The sequence below is a fragment of the Lynx rufus genome, unplaced genomic scaffold, assembly GCF_022079265.1.
Source record: "Lynx rufus isolate CCGP_SWC_20201006 ecotype Redwood Valley unplaced genomic scaffold, mLynRuf1.p SCAF_7, whole genome shotgun sequence".
NCBI classification, from domain to species: domain Eukaryota; kingdom Metazoa; phylum Chordata; class Mammalia; order Carnivora; family Felidae; genus Lynx; species Lynx rufus.
Window position 1 is genome coordinate 26,849,327 of NW_025814889.1, and position 20,214 is coordinate 26,869,540.

Here is a 20,214-nt window from a genome sequence, read left to right on the forward strand (position 1 = left end):
CGGGGGAGGGGCAGAGAGAGAGGGAGACACAGAATCGGAAACAGGCTCCAGGCTCTGAGCCATCAGCCCAGAGCCTGATGCGGGGCTCGAACTCCCGGACCGCGAGATCGTGACCTGGCTGAAGTCGGACGCTTAACCGACTGCGCCACCCAGGCGCCCCAATACCAAGACTTTTAAGGGAACCTATGCAGCAGTGATGGAGGGGCTCAGAAAAACATTGGCTTTGCAATATAACACTGATATTTTTGAAACAAGGCTCCCACATTTGGAAATGTATTAAGAGAACGGAAGAAAGATAAGATGCTAAATCTTCTTATTTCATTTATTTTATTTTATTTTTATTTTTGAGAGAGAGAGAGAGAGAGAGAGCATGCATGCAAGTGGGGGAGGGGTAGAGGCAGAGGAGGGGAGAATCTCAAACAGGCTCCATGTTGAGAATCTCAAGCAGGTTCCCCCCAATGTAGGGCTCATTCTCATGACTATGAGATCATGACCTGAGTTGAAATCAAGAGTTGGGTGCTTAACTAATCGACCCACCCAAGCACCCATAAGTCTTATTTCAATAAAGCCCCGATTAATAAATCTTAAAAGTTGTCCTTGCAGACCCATGTATCTGCCACCTCTGGTTGAAACTGGGGTGTATGTTTCCACATATATAAGGAATGCTTAACTCTTTGTATTCTATTTTGGTCTATTGATAGAGTTAAAATGGGACTCCTGGAAATGGAATGCCCTCTGTGGTTTCTAACTGAGCCTCAACAAAGAAGGGCTCATTTCTTTGCTGGTCTGATCCCAGAAACATAGCATTTACTTGAAAGTGACCATGAAGAAAAGTATTAAGGAAAGAGCCTGTACTCATTCCTTCCTTGTTCTGTTTACTCCTGTACTTTGTTTTTTCCCCATGCTGCTCTGAAAGATCAAAAGAAACAGAAATTGGGGGGTGTGGGGGGGTGCTGGGCAAAATGGGTGAAGGGGATGGGAGACACAGGCTTCCATTTATGGGATGAATAAGTCACAGGAATAAAAGACACAGCATAGGGAATATAGTCAATGATATTGCCAGAGCGTTGTATGGTGACACTTGTGATGAGCATAATGTAATGTATAAACATGTCAAATTACCATGTTGTACGGCCGAAACTAACGTAACACTGTATGTCAATTATACTCAAAAATTTTTTTCAATTTAATAATTAAAATAAAATAAAGTAAAATAAAAATAAAAGTACCAGGAAAATTCTAGGCAGAACCATCCACAACTGTGGCAGATTTGAAGATCTCAATGGCAACAGACTTATCTCAGGACTCAGGACAGAGCAAGATTTTTTTGACACGGTCTCCTGTCTTTGACAGGTTCTGCCTACAACAGACCTGGGGATGAAGGCTGCCAGCATCTTGGCCCTGATTGGCTGCCTGGTCACCGTCACTGAGTCCAAAGTCTACACTCGCTGTAAACTGGCAAAAATATTTTCAAGGGCTGGCCTGGACAATTACCAGGGCTTTAGCCTTGGAAACTGTGAGATTTCTTCCTTCCTGTTCTTTTTCTACTTTTGATCTCCCCCCCCCACCCCCCACTGCCCGAGATATCAAATTCTCCCCACACCTCCAGCCTTGGCTTGTCCCCAGCTCTTCCACGGTCTGCCCCACCAGGGACGCCTGCTGGCTGTCCACATGTTCTTCTCAACCGCTGCTCTCTGGGGCTCCTGTCCTCCTCCCTGCCCCTCCTGTCCTCACCCTTGGAGTCCATCAGTCAGGGAAGGAGAAAACAATGCCACCCTTGCTGGCGCAGTAGGGGGAGGACCTGAGTTCCCATCTAGTCCAGGTGTAGCCACCGACAAGGTATGTGGCTTAGGGTGTGCTCCGTGGGTATACTACCTGCCCTGTCCTTCCCCAAGCTAGGTTGGGACCACAGCATTATTATAACATGTATAAAGAACTCTCCTCTAAGAGCAGGGTTGGAGGGGAAAACATACATTTACTGGCGTTTCTGGCTTTTTCCTCCTCTAGGGATCTGCATGGCATACTATGAGAGCCACTACAATACGACGGCGCAGACCCAGCTGGAGGATGGAAGCACTGACTATGGCATTTTCCAGATAAACAGCTTCACGTGGTGCAGACATGCTAAGCTACAGGAGAAGAACCGCTGTCACGTCGCCTGCTCAGGTACGGTTTTGCTTTTCCAAAAATAACGTCCTGGGGGATAAAGGCAGGAAAGCTGATCATGGAACATCCACCCGCTTTCTGTTTTAGCAGAGATTTCGAGTTCAGATGTGCAAGTAGGTCTATACCATGCCAACAAATTATGGAACGGCCCCCCTGGGTGACACTCAGAGTTCTGTGGCCTGCTTGCCCAACGAGGACTTATTCCTTCTAGGATGGTTTTCATGAAGCCACCATAACAACAGAGGGGTGGACAGGTGACCTTACTATCCTTTCACGCATATGGACATGAAATATCTTCAACAGGAAGGAGAGAGTTGTTTGCCAACTGCTTTCCATAAGCAATTTGCTCGAAGTATGCATTTATGCTTATTTGTACAGAATGAGACCACTAAATACACTTTAAATTTCTTAAACAGTGGAAATTAAGCTAGAATTCACTCCGAAGGTGCTACTTCAATTGTTTAAAAAATATACATGTGCACCGAGTTGAGGCTGGCAGAAAGCATCAGACATGAAACCTGGTATTAGGACATGTCATATACTTTATGACATTAAATGACTATAACCAGGTGTTGGCTGAGTATGGTGGACTGCAGAGGACAAAGACGTTATGGATAAAGTCATGGAAAGTTTTGTAGACACAATGATATTTGATCTAAGACTTGGAAGATAAGGTAAGTAAGATTTGGACATTCAGAGATGAATCATTTCAGTTTAAGGGAACAATGAAAGCTAAAAAGTGCATGTGGGGAGGTTCGGTGCATGCACAGAGAGCAGTGAAACATTTGTATTATCTAGAACAAAGGGAACATAAAGACAAATAACAGGACATGGGGTTGGAAAGGTTGATTACCACCTGGCTGTGAAGGGCCTTGGAGGCGAGGCTGAGACATGCGTACTGATCTCTGCCTGCAATCGGAAATCAACAGAGGCCAGTTGCCTGAGCACTGCTCCAGAAGGATTAATCTGCAAACAGGGTGTGAGATAGGTTGAAGAAGAGACCGTTTAAGTGCCACTGCAAGTGTGGAGGGGAGAGAAAGATCTGAATGATGGTCATGGCTGGGAGTCATGGAGAATAACATGCAAGAGATACTCAACCAATCATCTCCACTCTACAACGCGAAGGCAGGGGTTCATCTGTTTTGTTCACTGAGGTATCCTCATTGCCCAGAGTGGTACCTGGCCATAGTTTCAGGGTTCAATAGATATTCGTTAAATAAATGAATGGAAGGAATGAGAAGCAAGGATGAAGACACGGAGTTATAAGATATTCTGTGGCGAACTCCTTAGAAGCAAAAAATAAACTTTTAGTTTCCTTTTGACACTACTATGTAATCAGTACATATGTCTGAATGTATGAAAGATTGAACAATGCGTTAATTTTCTAGTAAATTGTCCCTACACCTACATTAAAACAGAATGCTCACTAACTCCTGAGGCAGAGCACACAATTGTCGATCAACTCTTAATTTAGAACATTCTTTTTATGAGCCAAAATCTACCTCCTTAAAGCTTTCTTCCATTAATTCTAGTTTTTCTTCTGGATTTATTAAAATGAATTTGTTCAGCCTTATACATAGAAACTGATTTAAATGCTTGAAAATGACTAGTCGATATTTCTTGTCTTTAATTCCTTACCTTCTGGACTAAAACATTCAGTATCTTCACCTTCCTACAGGTGTGAATTTTAAACCCCTCCCCATCCACGGTCAATTTCATTAGCATCCCCAAGAGCTTGCCAATGGAGTCTTCCAGTTAAACCCAGCAACTAGACATGTACGTTTTTAAAAATTTATTTCTTTAAATTCAAGTTAGTTAGCATACCATGCAGTATTGGTTTCAGGAGTAGAACCCACGGACATGCACATTTTTAGAAGTTGAAAAGCAGGAGGACAAGGGCTGGCTAATTTAGTAATTAGAGAAATTTGAGTCCTAAACTGACAGTGGGAAAAGCCAAGAAGCAACCACAGAATCCTAAAAGGGCTCAGAAATCAGCAGAATCAGCTAATTCCGGAAACTCGAGTGAAGGTAGGTAGAGAATAGGAGGATCGATTGGAAGTCCAATTAAGGAGCAGCTAGACCATCAGATTCCCTTCCTGACTCTATTTAGCTACTGACTGCTCCTCCCCAATCCTGGCAGAATACTGGAGCTTTCCCTTCTGGAGAGAGCAAGTAAAAAGTCCCTCAGCTGAGGGAGCTCAACACCCTGTGAATGGGAGAGCTCCATACTGAAGACATGGGAGATTGAGTTGAAGTTTCCATAGTCCCAGTCACTTTCCTCCAGTTAGATCTCAGAATGATGGAAGCCAGAAGAGAAGATTCTGTTCTGGGGGATTCAGACAGATGAAAAGGAAATAACTGAAGATTCTGAGTGGGACCTCTCCATGAACAAAACTAGCCAGAATTCCCTATAGTGAGATACATAGTTGAAAATCTCAGTGTCTGTGTACAGAATTCCTAATCAGCTTTTTAGTCTCTCTTTCTTAAATAAGTGCACATAACCGAAGATCACCAGACATCACTGAAGCGTCATTGACGTGAAAGAATGAGACAAAGTAAAACAAAACAAAAACAAAACGGAAAAAAACCAAAATCAGATAAAAGTAACTTGTTGAAAGCAGAGATGATACAGAGACATGAAAATTTCAAATGAAAAAGGAAACTGTCATTAATATTTTCATATAAACATGTCAGTCATATCAATGAAACAAGAAAAGGATGCTTTCTTTTATAAAAACAGAAGAAACATTTAGAGAACAAGAGCCCCTGGAAATTTAAAATATGATCGCAGACATGAAAACCTCCATAGATAAGTTGGAAGATAAGATTAAGGAACTCTCTCTAAAAGCAGAATGAAGAAGAAAGAGACAGATGGAAAATAGGGGAAGTAAGGATAAGAAAAATAAATGGATCTGAGTAATACAAGTTTCAGCAGGATAAGAAGGGAAACAGTAGATAGAGTGACATCTTTCAAAAATATTTCCAGGACAGAAAGGCACGCATCTCCAATTTATAAGGTTCATCACGGGACGAGCACAGTCAATTAACATAGATTCACATTAAGGCACAGCCTCATGAAATTTCAGAAAACCGGAGAGTATTAGAATACACTATCGTCTTCAAAGAGAGAGAGAAACATGTTCCCTACAGAAGATCAAGCATCAGAATGGCATCAGACTTCTCAATATCAACGCTGGGAAGCTAGACGAAAATAGAGTCCTGTCTTTAAAATCTTGAAGAAAAGCTATTTCCAATCTAAATTTCCACACTAGCCGAATCCTCAATACATTATGAGTATAGAATGAATAGATTTTGAGACAAACAAGTTGTCTTTCCTACAGAAAGAATCCCGACTTGGTAAAACATAACCAATTCAAACTAAGTAATTCAGGAACTTTTAAAAGGGAGCTACTTACAAAAGTGCAGTCAGATTGCAGGGAAACCCCAGAGGTATTGAAGTAAGGGATTTGAAACAGCAAACCATTACTGACTCCTGGCCCAAGGGGAAATGGAGAGAGAGCCGTGACCCACACCCAGGTACAGGGTCCGTATGGCGAAGGCTACCTTGTAGGAGCTGTGACCTTCCATCAATGGACAGTTTGTTCTTGGTGACTGGACAGAAAAAAAACCTGAGGAAACGTATACATCCCAACTTCACTGTCCTTTTCCCTTGCAATCTCCTGCTGGTGTTCACCGTTCAACTCTGAAGTCAGAGGAGGGGCGGGCGGAGGGGGGGTGTCTACTGAGGTCATCCATGTAGATCAGTCTCTTAGTGCACAGAAAAGGTGTTCCACCAAAAGGACAAGGTAAACCAAGAAATAGGAAGACACAGATCCACAAAACAAGACATTTCAATAAAGGAGAGAGCCAAAGGGAAGGCCCAAGATGATTATAAGGGATGATCCCAGGATGAATTTTTACACTTGATTTCTAAAATGATTCTATTGCAGTAGTCTATATGGTTTCAAACCTTCAAAATGATTTGAACCTTATTTGTGATATAGATCTATGGTCACCATACAGCATATAATTAGGGCAAATGTGCATTTGAAAAAATTATGTGTATCCTACAGTTGCTAGGTGGATATTCTACACTATATATATATATATATATATATATATATATATATATACATATATATATAATAAGCATCTATACTATATGTATATTTTATAATTATCTATAAGTATATTATATACTTATTTTCTTACTTATTCTATCAAGTAATGAGAAAGATGTATTGAAATCTCCAACTATAAAATTACAATTTACATATTCCTTCTTTCAGATTTGCCCATTTTTGAAGCTCTGTTATTAGATACATACATATTGAGGACTGTTAAATCTTCCTAATTAGTTGACCCTTTTATCATTAGTGCCAATGACCCTCCTTAACTCTGATAATATTTCTTATCCCCAAATCTACTTTACCTGATAGTACTATAGTGATTCAGGTTTCTTTGCACAATATTTCTTTCCATTCTGTTACTTAAAAAATTTTTTTAATGTTTATTTAATTTTGAGAAAGAGAGAGAGAGAGAGAGAGAGAGACAGAGCACAAGCGGGGGAGGGCAGAGAGAGAGGAAGACACAGAATCTGAAGCAGGCTCCAGGCTCTGAGCTGTCAGCACAGTGCCCGATGCGGGGCTCAAACTCACAAACAGAGAGATCATGACCTGAGCTGAAAGTCAGACATTCAACCAACTGAGCCACCGAGGCTCCCCACCATTTTTTTACTTTTCACTTATCTACATCTTTATATTTACTGTGAATTTCTTACAGACCGCACATAGTTAGGTGTTGCTTTTATATCTGGTCCAACAGTTTCTGCTTTTTGTTAAGAATTTTTTTTTTCAACGTTTATTTATTTTTGGGACAGAGAGAGACAGAGCATGAACGGGGGAGGGGCAGAGAGAGAGGGAGACACAGAATCGGAAACAGGCTCCAGGCTCCGAGCCGTCAGCCCAGAGCCCGACGCGGGGCTCGAACTCACAGACCGCGAGATCGTGACCTGGCTGAAGTCGGACGCTTAACCGACTGCGCCACCCAGGCGCCCCAAGAATTTTTAGACCAGGGGGGCGCCTGGGTGTTTCATTCGGTTAAGTGTCCAACTTCGGCTCAGGTCATGATCTCACAGTTTGTGAGTTCAAGCCCCACATCGGGTTCTGGGCTGTCAGCTCAGAGCCTGGAGTCTGCTTCAGATTCTGTGTCTCCCTCTCTCTCTGCCCTTCCCCCTCTCCTTCTCTCTTTCTGTGAAAAATGAATAAAATATTAAAAAAATTTTAACAACAAAAAAAAAGAATTTTTAGACCAGAGGTCAGCAAACTCTATTCTTTCTTTCTTTCTTTCTTTCTTTCTTTCTTTCTTTCTTTCTCTCTCTCTCTCTCTCTCTCTCTCTCTCTCTCTTTCTTTATTTCTTATATTTCATTGTGGTTTATTTTTTTAACATTTTAAACATTTAACATTCTAAACATTTAAATCCAAGTTAACATGTAGTATAATAATGATTTCAGGAACAGAATTTAGTGATTCATCACTTACATATAACACCCAGCGCTCATCCCAACAAGTGCCCTCCTTAACACCCATTGCCCATTTAGCCCATCCCCTCACCCAACACCCCACCAGCAACCCTCAGTTTGTTCTCTGTATTTAAGAGTCTCTTATGGTTTGTCTCCCTCTTTGTTTATATCTTATTTTTACTTCCTTTCCCCTTTGTTCATCTGTTTTGTTTCTTGAATTCCACCCGTGAGTGAAATCATATGATATTTGTCTTTCTCTGACTGACTTATTTCGCTTGGCATAACACACCCTGGTTCCATCCACACTGTCGCAAATGGCAGGATTTCATTCTTTTTGATCACTGAGTAATATTCCCTTCTTTTCCACATCTTCTTTATCCATTCATCAGTCGATGGACATCTGGGCTGTTTCCATACTTGGGCTATTGTCGATAGTGCCAGCAAATTGTTTTTTTAAAGGGCCAGATAGTAAATTTTTTAGTGTTGTATACAGTCTCGGTTGGAACTTTCGACTCTCCGTGTAACGCAAAAGCAGTCATAGACAAGATGCGAATGAGTAAGCGTGGCTGTGTTCCCATAAAACTTTATTTACAAAAACAGAGCATAGGCCTGTGGGCCAGTTTGCTGGACGTTAGATCATTTATATCCAATGTGATTACTTACACGGTTACTTTAAAATCCACTGTCTTGGGTTTTTTTGTTTGTTTTCTCTTAGTGCCATCTAGTTGGGGTGTGTTTTTTTCTGCCTTCTTTTGGATTATTGGATATTTTTCAGTACTCTCTTTCCTCCATTGGCTTGTTAGCTGCACTTCTGTCTTATTTACAGCGGTTACTCTAGGGTTTACAACATGCATCATCTTCTCACATTCTACCTTCAAATAACATTATACTCATGTATAATACACGAGTCTTATAACTATATACTTATTTCCCCATCCCATCCTTTATGCTGTGTTGCCCTGCACCTTACTTCAACGTGTTATATACACCTCATGCATTTTTGCCTGAAGCAATTATCTTTTAAGTAAATTTTTTAACTGAGGAAAAGGGTCTCTTTATATTTGCCACACATTTACCATCTCCAACTCTCCTCACTCCTTTAGTGGAATTCATTTGGGTAGGCAGTTAAGCGATATCATTTTCCTCCAGCCTAAAGAATATCCTTCAGTATTTTTTTTTGGAGTGGAGGTCTACTGAAAAGCATTTTCTCAGCTTTTATCTGCCTGAAAATGTCTATATTTCATTTTTTTCTTTGAGGGCTATTTGCTCTCTATATAAAATTCTAAGCTGGAGGCTGTTTTTCTCTAAATGTGTTAAAGATACCCTTTCGTCTTCTGGCTCATTTTGTTTTTTTTTGAGAAACTGGTGATCTTCTGATTTGCATTCCCAGGGTGTAATGTCTCTTTTTTTTCTCTACCTGCATTTAAGGTTTCTTTATAATGTCCAATTTTCAGCAATGTGATCACGAAGTCTGTTCTCTTATGTTTATCTTACTTGATATTCATTAACATTTTGGATCCCTGGGTTTATAATTTTCATCTTTTCTCCTTTGAAAATTCTAATGACACATGCGTTAGATCACTTGATACTGTCCCATAGGTCACCAACACTCTTCCTTTTTTTCTGTCTTTTCCCCTTTCTGTGTTTTTTTCAATAGTTTCCATTGCTATATCTTCACATTCTCTGGTCTTTTTTCTGAAGTGCCTAATCTATTAAATTCATTAATTGAATTTTTCATTTCCGATATTGTGTATTTTCAGTGCTGGGTGATCGGTTTATGTATTTCATTTCCCTCATTTTATTCATGTTTTTGTTTAAGTCCTTGATATCAATAAGCATATTTATAAATTATTTTACATTTCTTGCCTGGTAATTCAATAAACTGTGCCATTTCTGGGTCTTAACTGCTCTTTCCCATGGTTATGGGTCACATTCTTATACCTCTTTGCACACATAATAACATTTTGTTGGATACTAAACATAGTATGTATTACATTTTTAAGTGTCTCAATTATGTTGTCAAGGTCCTTTAAGGACTATTGGATTTCATCTTGGCAAGTCATTAATTCTGATCGGCTTGACCCTGTCAATACTTGCTTTTAAATTGTGGTAGGGAAGTTCGCTAGTAGTATTTATGGTAAGGCTAATTTAACCCAACTACGAAGGCATAGCTTTTCTAGTGTCTTTTGAATGTCCAGGGGTTCACCAAGCTCTCTTCCCTCTGACTACTCAGAAAACAAATGTCTCCCAGCCCTGTGTGAGCTCTGTAATTGTACAGGTCCCTGGTAATCGTTTTCTAACTAGCTTCATGGAGTTTTACCCCTTGCGAACCCAGTTAAGCTTTCGGTCAAAAACTCAGCGGAATCCCTATGCAGATTTCTGGTGTTCTCCTTCTGGGTGGCCCCTTCCTCTCAGATTCTCTTCTCCACAAATTCCACTTGCCTTGGCCTCTTATCTCTGTCTCCTCCACTTAAACTGCCATCTCCTGCCTGGGTTTTACCTTTCTTGCTTGAACAGTGCCTCTGGGCAGAAACTCACGGCAATCCTAAGACTCTCCTCATTTGGTTTCTATCTTTCAAGGATCACGATCCTGCATTGCTTGCCGTCTAATGTCTGAAAATAATGTTTTCATGTATTTGTCTAGTTTTCTAGCTGTTTACAGTGGGGGAGAAAATCTGTGACTCCGTCACGACCTGGCTTCACTTTACTTGCAGTTGACTAATTTAATATTGTTCAATTTACTTTGAAATAAGGAAGTCTGGGGCAAACATATATCTGCAAGGCAATCTTGAATTCTAGGAAATGAAAATGTTGGACTGTTCATGGTGAGAGGTGAAGGAACTCTCCTATCTGCTTTCTCATCATAAAGAGCATGGGATTTTCAGAGACAGCTTTAAAATAGAAAACAGGATGTTGGTTTTATATCCTAATCACCCCTTAGTAACTGGCTTCCCTCAGCCTCAGGCCAGAGAAGCTTTAATTATGGACGATGTTATTCTGTCCCGCGTATTACAGAAGTAGGGACATTTGTCATGGGAACTGGGAAACAAGTTAGCATTGGGGTATCTTTACAAGAAACATTACATTTCATAAATGTATGGTTCATATGTACCTCCTGCCCATCTTCCAAAGCTATACCATCTCCTCACACCCATACCAAATTGTGTTTCCAGAATTCCTGCCTACCTTCCCCAAACTATTTAGACAGAATATTTGTATATATATGTATGTATAAATATAAGCATATATATGTGTATGCACACACATGATAATAAAATATCAATCTTTATTTTCCTCTAATAGCACAGACCTCTTTAAAATGAGAGATGTTTAAGGCGGGGGGGGGGGGAAGGTGATTTTTGTCTCTCGTATCTAGTCTCGTCTACCTATATTAATCTCTATTTCTCATCAGCCTGGTATCTGAGTTGGCCTTTGTCACTTCAGAGAGGGGAAGGAGATTTAAATTGTAGGCATGGTAGCGATATTTTAGTTGGAAGGCAGAAGGATGCTGGGGAGAGACAGACAGACTTTATAGCAGAACCAACTTACCTGAAAATAAGTTATTCTTTTTTGTAGATTGTTGCCATTTTCTGTTGTTGGATGTGGGAGAATAAACTATTCAGCTGAATAATGCTTTGCTGTTCAACAGAACCCTTTGACTGGACAGACTTGTCTATTTAAAGTAAATTGAGCAGAAGCAATTCTTGGCGTGGATCCTTGTAAACACTTGCTCTCTTGACTCATTTCTGCCCCTCTGCTGCCCCTCTGTGGTGGTTTCCTTGTGTCTTTGCATCTCAGCACATCAAGTTCGTGTTTCCCAGCCCCCGTCTTCCTCAACAAATTTTCCTGAGCAAATTCAAAGTCACGTCCAACTAGCACTTTGAAAACATCTCACTTAGGCAACATAAAGCTATCGCAAAATGGGAGACTGACAAACTTTACAAGGTCTCCACCACATGGTTCTCCAGCAGCTAATCTCCAGCCAGTGACTGGAGCTACCAATGGCTGCCAATGGCTACACAGCATCTCCAGCCAAGCAAACTGCTTTACCCCAAACACAAGCCTTCCACTTTGTGTTCCAGTCCTGTCTTCCGGCGTGTTCCAGTCCTGGCATAATAGAATACTCTCTACTTCTTGCCCACTATGTATAATTTATGTCCTTCCCACCCTTTGAGGCCCCACTGAACCCACTTCTCTTAGGAAACAGTCTCCAACCACTTCCTAATACAAACCCCACAATATCTCAGCACTTATCAAGAATTTATACACACAGGGGCACCTGGGTGGCTCAGTCATTTAAGCATCCGACTCTTGATTTCGGCTCAGGTCATGATCTCTAGGTTCATGGGATAGAGTTCTGAGTTGGTCTCTGTGCTGATAGCATGGACCCTGCCTGGGATTCTCTCTCTCTCTCTCTCTCTCTCTCTCTCTCTCTCTGCTCTTCCCCAACTCATGCATGCATACACACATACACACGTGCTCTCTTTCTCTCTCTTTCAATAAATAAACATTAAAAAAATAATTACGCACACAAAATAAAGTGTTTCTATGTAATTGGAATGTGTATCAGATACCAAGAATTTAAGTTTGGATAATCTCCTAATAAATAATTACTTGAAAAATTAATAAAGTATTTATATTTTTATTATCAACTTCATTAGCATATAGTCTTATAAGCAGAAATCTTTGCTTAAGTGGCCATGTTGGAAGGAAGCAGTGGAGACAACAGAATTTAAGCCCTAGGTTTGAATGCAGACTCATTTACTGGGTGTAGACCTCAGTTTAATGGGCTAATAATAGTACTCATCCACATGGTTGTTCCAAGTCCTAACAGATATAATACATGAAGGGACTTAACATGAGCCTGACCAGAGTATTTTTTCCATAAAGGCAGGTGTTAGTAACAGTAATTGCTATTCTAACTATTCATCTCTCTAGAAACAAGGTGCATATAAGCTAACGAAGCTTTATTTTTCACTGTGTATCAAAGGATGAATTTGAATATATTGTCCCAATTTGTCATCACTTATAGCTCATATTTTCCATTAATTTTCTCTTGTTTAGCAGAATTTTGTTTTAAATTTAAAAACCACCACATTTGGATGAATTTGCTTAAAAGCAATCTATCACTACCCGTATCTTCTGGTTTAGCTTATCTGAGAAAGCAACTTAATTAGCAACTAAGTTGGCATACTCAAGAAAAACACCATTTTCAACTGAGTTTACAAAATAATTTTGTGTCTTAGCGATCCATTTGACCGCAATATGATTCTTTTTTGTTATATTTTTCTGAAAATAAAAATAATGCATTTCTACCGTAAAAAAATTAGAAACATGCAGGGAAGATTTAAAGCATTGGTGATGCCACAATTTGGAGCTAAACCTTCAAATACTGGTGGCTATGACTATCTTTTTATTTTCTCTTTAAACCGGTGCTGTCCAATCGTACCTTCTGTGACGACGGAAATGTTTTCTGGGCTATCTAATATGAGAACGACTAGCCACAATAAAGACGTTATAAAGCATCTGAAATGTAGTGAGAGCACCTGACGAACTGAAGTTCTGATTGTATAAATTCATTTAGATTTAAATAGCCCCATATAGCTAATGTCTACCAAATTGAATGGTGTAGCTCTAGGTGGATCTTTTTACAATCCTGAGAACTTCATATTGGGAGCATTTCCCACTATTATGAAACCACGTCAACCCGTGATTTTAAATGGCACCTTATTCCATTCTGTGGAGGTATTATTATTAATGTGAACATCCCTAATTATGAGGCAATTAGATCTCTTACGCTTGAAAATCAATTTCCTCTTACACACTAAGCTGCAATAAACTACTCTGTAAATAAATCTTTGTCTCGGGTAGTAATGAATTCCTTAAGATAGGCCCAGAAAGAGAAATTGCTAGCTGAAAGGATAAGACCACTTTAAGGCTCTTGACACATGCTGTTCAATTGCTTTCCTGAAAAGCTGAACCCATTATATTCTCACCAGGAAGTACGGAAGAGTGCCTATTTCATCGCACCCTCGTCAACACGGAGTATTATCCCATTCTTTCAAGATCTTTGCTTAATTGATAAATAAAAACGCCATCAAATGGCTCCTGATTTTATGTCTTCGATCAATGGTTGTGATGGGCAGGGAGATGGACAGCCCAGATTCCCCTTGAAGGGAAGATGTCTGGCTTCTGCGACATCTGCGCATTTGTAGACGTCTACCCGGTACCTCCTTTAGGGTCTGTCTTAACCGCAGAGGATTGTCTAATCTCACACTGTGCCCCTCTGCAGCAGTCCACACCCAGGGACTGAGTGATGCACAGGCCTAAGGATGTAGCCATTTGGGGGCACCTGGGTGGCTCAGTTGGCTCAGGTCGTGATCTCATGGTTCACGGGATGGACCCCTGTGTTCAGTAAGGAACGCTAAGAGCGAGGAGCGCTCTTGGGATCCTCTCTCTCCTCTCTCTGCCCTTCCCTGTGCATGCATGCACATGTACACTCACTGTCTCTCAAAATAAGTAAATAAACATTTAAAAAAAAAGACTTAGCTATTTGGGCACAACTTGGCCAACTTCGGTGAGCCTGCACCACAACTGAATATCTCCATCAGCCCAGTCCGGCTTCTGCCCTCTTCCTTCCACAGATGTGGATCTCTGATACGTGTTGGCATCCCAAACCCGTCTTTGCATTTGCTTCTGAAGAACCCGCCATTCAACAGAAGTGATGCTAGACTTTATACTTTTTGCTTTTTTCTGTCATGTTTGCATTGAGGATTTTGAGCCCACTTCTGGACAAGCAGGAGAGAATGCAGATACCAATGATTTCATTTGCAATCAAACGATTCCTTATGTCTGAAAGCCATAGAAAAAATAATAAAGACTAATGTATTTGACATAAAAAATTTGCCTATGATAAACACCTTGGGTAGAACTTGCTTTTAATGCACAAACTGCAAAGTTAAATGGACAAGGTTCATATTTACCTATAAGGAGATCGCATGTGTCAAAGTAACCCAAGTAGAGAAAACCTTGTACTTACTGTGCCTCTTACTTGTGTGTTTCTTCAGGACACAGAAAACATTCTCCTACTGTGTCTTTTTTAAAAAAAAAAAAATTTTAGGGGCGCCTGGGTGGCTCAGTCGGTTAGGCGGCCACCTTTGGCTCAGGTCATGATCTCGCGGTCCGTGAGTTCAAGCCCCACGTCGGGCTCTGTGCTGACAGCTTAGAGCCTGGAGCCTGTTTCAGATTCTGTGTCTCCCTCTCTCTGACCCTGCCCCGCTCATGCTCTGTCTCTCTCTGTCTCAAAAATAAATAAACGTTAAAAAAATTTTAAAAAATTATTTTAGAGAGAGAGCATGTGCATGAGGGAAAGGGAGGGACAGAGAGAGAGAGAGAGAGAGAGAGAGAGAGAGAGAGAGTCTTAAGCATCTGAGCATGGAGCTCGATGCCCGATGTGGGGTTCATTCCCATGACCCTGGGATCGTGACCTGAGCTGAAATCAAAAGTCAGATGCTCAAAGTCCTAGGCGCCACCTACTGTGTCTTCTCTAAACACATTTCCAAAAACCCTTCAGGACTAAAACTTCAAAAAGTCAAGATATTCTACTCTAGAAATTAAAAAAAAAAAAAATTCTTTGGTTTGTGAAGAAGCTCAACAAAAATAAGAATGCATCTCCGAGTTCTTCCTACCCTCCTGTTCCAAAAAATAGTGACTGGGGGCTCTCCTCAAATAACAGTCTCAGCTAATACTGTACTTCTCTCTTTTACAGCCTTGCTCACTGACGACCTCACAGATGCGATTATCTGTGCCAAGAAAATTGCTAAAGAGACAGAAGGGATGAACTATTGGTAAGAGTCTCCTTGAGAGACTTGGACTGACCAGGGCAAAAAACCGACCGTGTGTCCATTCATCATGGCTGCAGCGGGCACTGACAAACTCCCCTTTGCAGAATGGTCCAATGATTTTAATGTGACCTTGTCTATACCCTCCCCCACGAGTGTGTGGGTGTACCATGAACACCGTGAAAGGGGTTTCTACGGGGAGGAGAGATGTTATGAGTCATGGTGATGTGTGATTGTCTTTCACATTAAGATGGCCCAAACAGTGGAACGATAGGTATTTTCGAATGTGAATTGCTGGTGAAGGCAATACACCAGAGGGAAAAAGCTTGAGCTTGTTCAACTTTTGGATATAGTTTTGGAGAGCTAGAGCAACATTTTGTGGGGAGAGAGAACAGGAAGCAGCGAGAGAAGAATAACCACGTCAGCCATACCCTACATTAGCTGGAAACAGCCCTAGGATTGTGCAGAGACATGGTTTCTGGTGCTCACTGTCAATTTCTGAGGCTGGGTGTCTTATGAACATTGCCAACCAGGTCACCCACCTGGGAACCTGAATTTTCAGAGGCAGAGGTGTTTAAATGACCCATCCTTATGCAAGTTGTTTACCTGTTGCTGAGGCTAATAAGGACTAGGAGAAAATCAAGGAGAGAGAAGTCTTCACAAGGCACAGGGACAGAGTCCTTGGATCTCAGAAATGAATAAAACTAAATCCCGGGTGCTGCTGGTTGTTTTGGTTAATTACCTATGGTTTTGGACCTAAGAATATTTGGACTGTCATGCCTCTTTCTGTTCTTCCTGCTTCCCTGTCCTCCTCAGGCAAGGCTGGAAGAAACACTGCGAGGGCAAGGACCTGTCTGAATGGAAAAAGGGATGTGAGGTCTCCTGAACCGGAACCGGACCCAGGACGCTCTGCAACAACTCTCTAGGATTTGTAATATGTCAAAATGCTGGTATCACCTTGTCCCCCTTCCTCTTGATGTCCCTTCTCAAAGTTGGAGAGGGAAAACTAAGTTATCATTTTAAGGAAATAAATATTTCCACTTAAGTATCTTTACCTCACCCAGACTCCGTCTCAATGATGTCATAAAAGCACCCTGGTTAAGATTTGGAAAGTCACCTGCAAAATGTTCTGGCTCCAGGAGGAACGAAATTCTGCCATCGTTATAAGGATTACTGGTTCCTGTGGCCCTGAAACAGCTTCTCATTTACAAAGAATACTCCCAGGTCACGGAGAACACTAGATGAATGACCATAGTTTGCTGACTTCTGTCCTGAAACACTAGGTCACTCTTCTGGTCAGCAGACACACAGTCCTTCCTCAGCTTACCACTGCCAGAGAGAATGTTCTCTGCCCTCTAGGCAATCCTGATGGACACTCCAATGGAAATAAAGTGATGAAGTGCAGCTCTCATCTCCAACGTTAGGAGAGTTCCCCATGTTGTTCCAACACCTATTCAAATGAAATCTATCAAATTCAAAACTATGCTAACATCTCATGGTAAAATTGCTTCCAGCCTTAGACCTTTAGATTTTAGTACTTTGGTCAAGGAAGTGGTGATGATCTGAAGGACGCTTCATTACATGTAACCCAGAGCTGAGGAGCTCAGACCCTCAAGAGCTATTCCCAGAAAGCCCTCTGCTCCAGGCAAGGATGGCCCACATGGCAGGCAAGCTTTGGTCTGCCGAGTTTTTTCTTGTCTGTTCTCTGTCCTGCCGGGGCAGAGATGGTTGGGGCTGTGTTATTGTAACTTTACATGGAAAGCTCGAGTTGAATGCACTCTGACCTCAAGAATGCACTCAGTTAAGGGTTGTTGAAAAAATGGTTATGCCTATCGTTATTTGTAAATAAGTTTCCCACTTACAAGAAAGCTCCCACTGGTCAGACTGATGAGTTTTGTGATAGCACCTAGCTGACCCATAAACACTCTCTAGTTGCCAACTGCCTGGGCTTTACCACTGGCCCACTTCACAGCCACTGGCTTCACTTGCAGGCATAGGCTTTAAAAAATCCAAACTGCTACTTTCCCAAAGAATAAAAACATCTCATATGTGCTAAACAAACATAATTCAGTGACAATTTAACAGGCATTACAAACCAGGGGGGAGAATGCTTTTGGATCCCGCGTAAGAATTGAAAAAATTCTGAAAGATGGCTGATGAAAATGTAAAAAATGTTGAATCCGTTTAGCTGCACGAAGGCAACAATTTGTGCTTCTAGAAGTTCATAAATATGCATCGTTCTTTGCTATTGTCCTGTTATCCGTTTGCTTTGCTGCCCCAATTCTTAGCCAAACCACCTTAATTACACCAGTAATACTGTGTTCATGACCTAAGCTGGCATGGGACTGGTGTTAGCTATGCAAACACGAGGGGAAAGATTACACAAACAAACAAAAAAAACCACTCAACTGAAAAAAAGGAGTGCATTGAAATTCCAAGTGGAGAGAGGTTGGCTGGCCCTACAATTTGATCCATCTTTTCACAAAACTCATAAAATTTATAAGCATGTAATCCTACTATTTCTTTCCCTAAATGTTTTATTTATTCAATATTTTCATAAAATTTTAGGATAAAAAAAATGCATTGTCCTTGATAATTTCCCATAATTAATACTCTCAGAAATTCAAAAAGAAAATATTGCTCCCATTCCTGAGTTATCATTATTTAACAAAGGTATATTGAAACAACAACAGAAATTTATATTCCCTTGTGCAGTTTCCAAGATATTTGGAAATAGATTTTCAGTTTCTCTTCACGACCAGCTTATCAGTAGCTTACCAGACATACTGAGTGGACAGTTGGATATCAGGGTTTGGACAACTGCTGAGGTGATACGTTCTTTTTTTTGGTGGGGGGGACCCAGCTCTACCTGATTCTTGGGATCCCTCCTCCCCCAACATCTGTCCCTATGTATCTCACCTCATTCTCTGTCATTCCTCAACACTTTCTGTCCAGTTCGCCATTTTTTTCTTGATGACTCCTGAACCCATAGACCATTTCCCCTTGGATGTCTTGGCTCTTGGTTTTCCCCCAAACCAGAAGATTGTACCACTTCCCTACAGCCTCTTCAAGCCCTACCCAGCCTACAGGAAGCCTCTCTAGTCCTTCCGTCTCTTAACAGTCTTTTCTCTATGGTCCTTCCCACTGAACACATGCGGGGTCATAGAAGGAATACAAACAAAACCTTGTTATTTGGAATATTTTTATTTTCAAATCAGGTTCACAGCTAATATTTCAAATGCACCTCACACTACCTTGGGGCACAGTGTAACATAATCTTCACTTTCCAGTGAAGACACTGAATTATATAGAAAGGGTGACTGTCCCCCTGAGACCCACAGTGCCACAGTGGGAAATCCAGGGCAACTCTGCTGCTGTATAGGAATCTTCTGAACCCAGTGAAAGAATAGTAGCCTACTTTCTTCAGGGGTAGGGAGTGCCTGAGCCCCTCACCTGTGTTCATCGCCCACCTCTTTGTGTACCCCAATATAGCACAAACATTAGCCAGCCCCAGAAAGATCTAGAAGAAAAGACTAGGAAATGCTCACACCCAAAGTTTAATCTAAGTGAATTTAAAGAAATAAAGCCTTCATTAGGAGACCAAGAAAGATTTCCTCTGTCCTCCCAAAATCGATGGCGCGCGGTCTAGACTTCTAAAACTTGAGGCAAGAAACACGTATTGCTTTTTCCAACAAAAAATTTACGATTTGAAATCTAAAACTTGAAAATTATTTCTTCCAGTGGCCATTTCTTTTAAGTGGCCAACTCCAAGCCCACTCCCCCAGAGTCAGGCTCTACATTTTCTCTGCGGTGCCGCTAGACGGAAGAGTAAACATGGCCAAGGAAGCACTCCGGTCATGACCATCACCCAGGGCAGCCACTCCACGGAGCATCAAGCCGCTGGAAGTTTCTTAGACGCAACGGGCAGGGGATGACAATTCTCTCCGCTGGTTTGCACGGGAGCCTCTTCCCTGGGGGAGCTTAGGATCCAGGAGGAAACCTGACTGTAGCAGAATCCTCTGGTTAGGGACCGCAGGCAGCTACACAGCACTGTGATTCAGACAGGTGACTCTGTGCCTCCTTTCCCTTCCCTCTTATCCAGTTGGTTCACAGTGCAGAATGGGAGAGGGATGCTCAGAAACCGTCCTCCATCACAGACGCGGCAAGCACATCTGTTTAATCTGATCCTTCTGGAACAGCACGAAGCGGGGAAACAGAAGGTCAGAAGCTAATACACAGTCTCACAGAAGAGCGGAAGGGAGAAGAAAGACAAAGACCATATTTTCTTACAAGAGCCTGCAATTCAAACAACATTTGCCACTGGGGGCTCCTTACTGGTGTTCAGGCCAAACCCCACACGGCAAGTGGAGCTAGGGGCGTTTTCCTGGCCTTGGTGTTGGTCGCGTTATCAGCTGGGCTCCGCTCATAACAAGAATACGTATTCATTGTGGAACATACAGAAAATATTTTTCAAAACGATCAAAATATCCTCACCGGTCAACGATAACTACTATGAATACTTTTGGCTTTTCTTCCCCGTTTCTTTTTTTTTTACTTTCTATTTTTTACAGAGTTGGAAGCAGTTTTAATTTTGTAACCCGATCTTTTCACTCCACATACCACACGATTTCCCCCCAATTAATGTTTTCTAAAATACAGCGCCTATGAGCAACAGCACTCAGTTG

The 20,214-nt window shown here is 41.4% G+C and overlaps 1 protein-coding gene across 1 annotated transcript; it reads left to right on the forward strand.

The window, feature by feature from the left end:
* Nucleotides 1–1,377: 1,377 nt before the first annotated feature.
* LOC124501086 (lysozyme-like protein 1) lies at nucleotides 1,378–16,415 on the forward strand. The gene is made up of 4 exons (XM_047065046.1): nucleotides 1,378–1,516; nucleotides 2,008–2,166; nucleotides 15,457–15,535; nucleotides 16,346–16,415. The coding sequence occupies exons 1-4, from the start codon at nucleotides 1,378–1,380 to the stop codon at nucleotides 16,413–16,415; spliced, it is 447 nt and encodes a 148-aa protein (XP_046921002.1).
* Nucleotides 16,416–20,214: the final 3,799 nt, after the last annotated feature.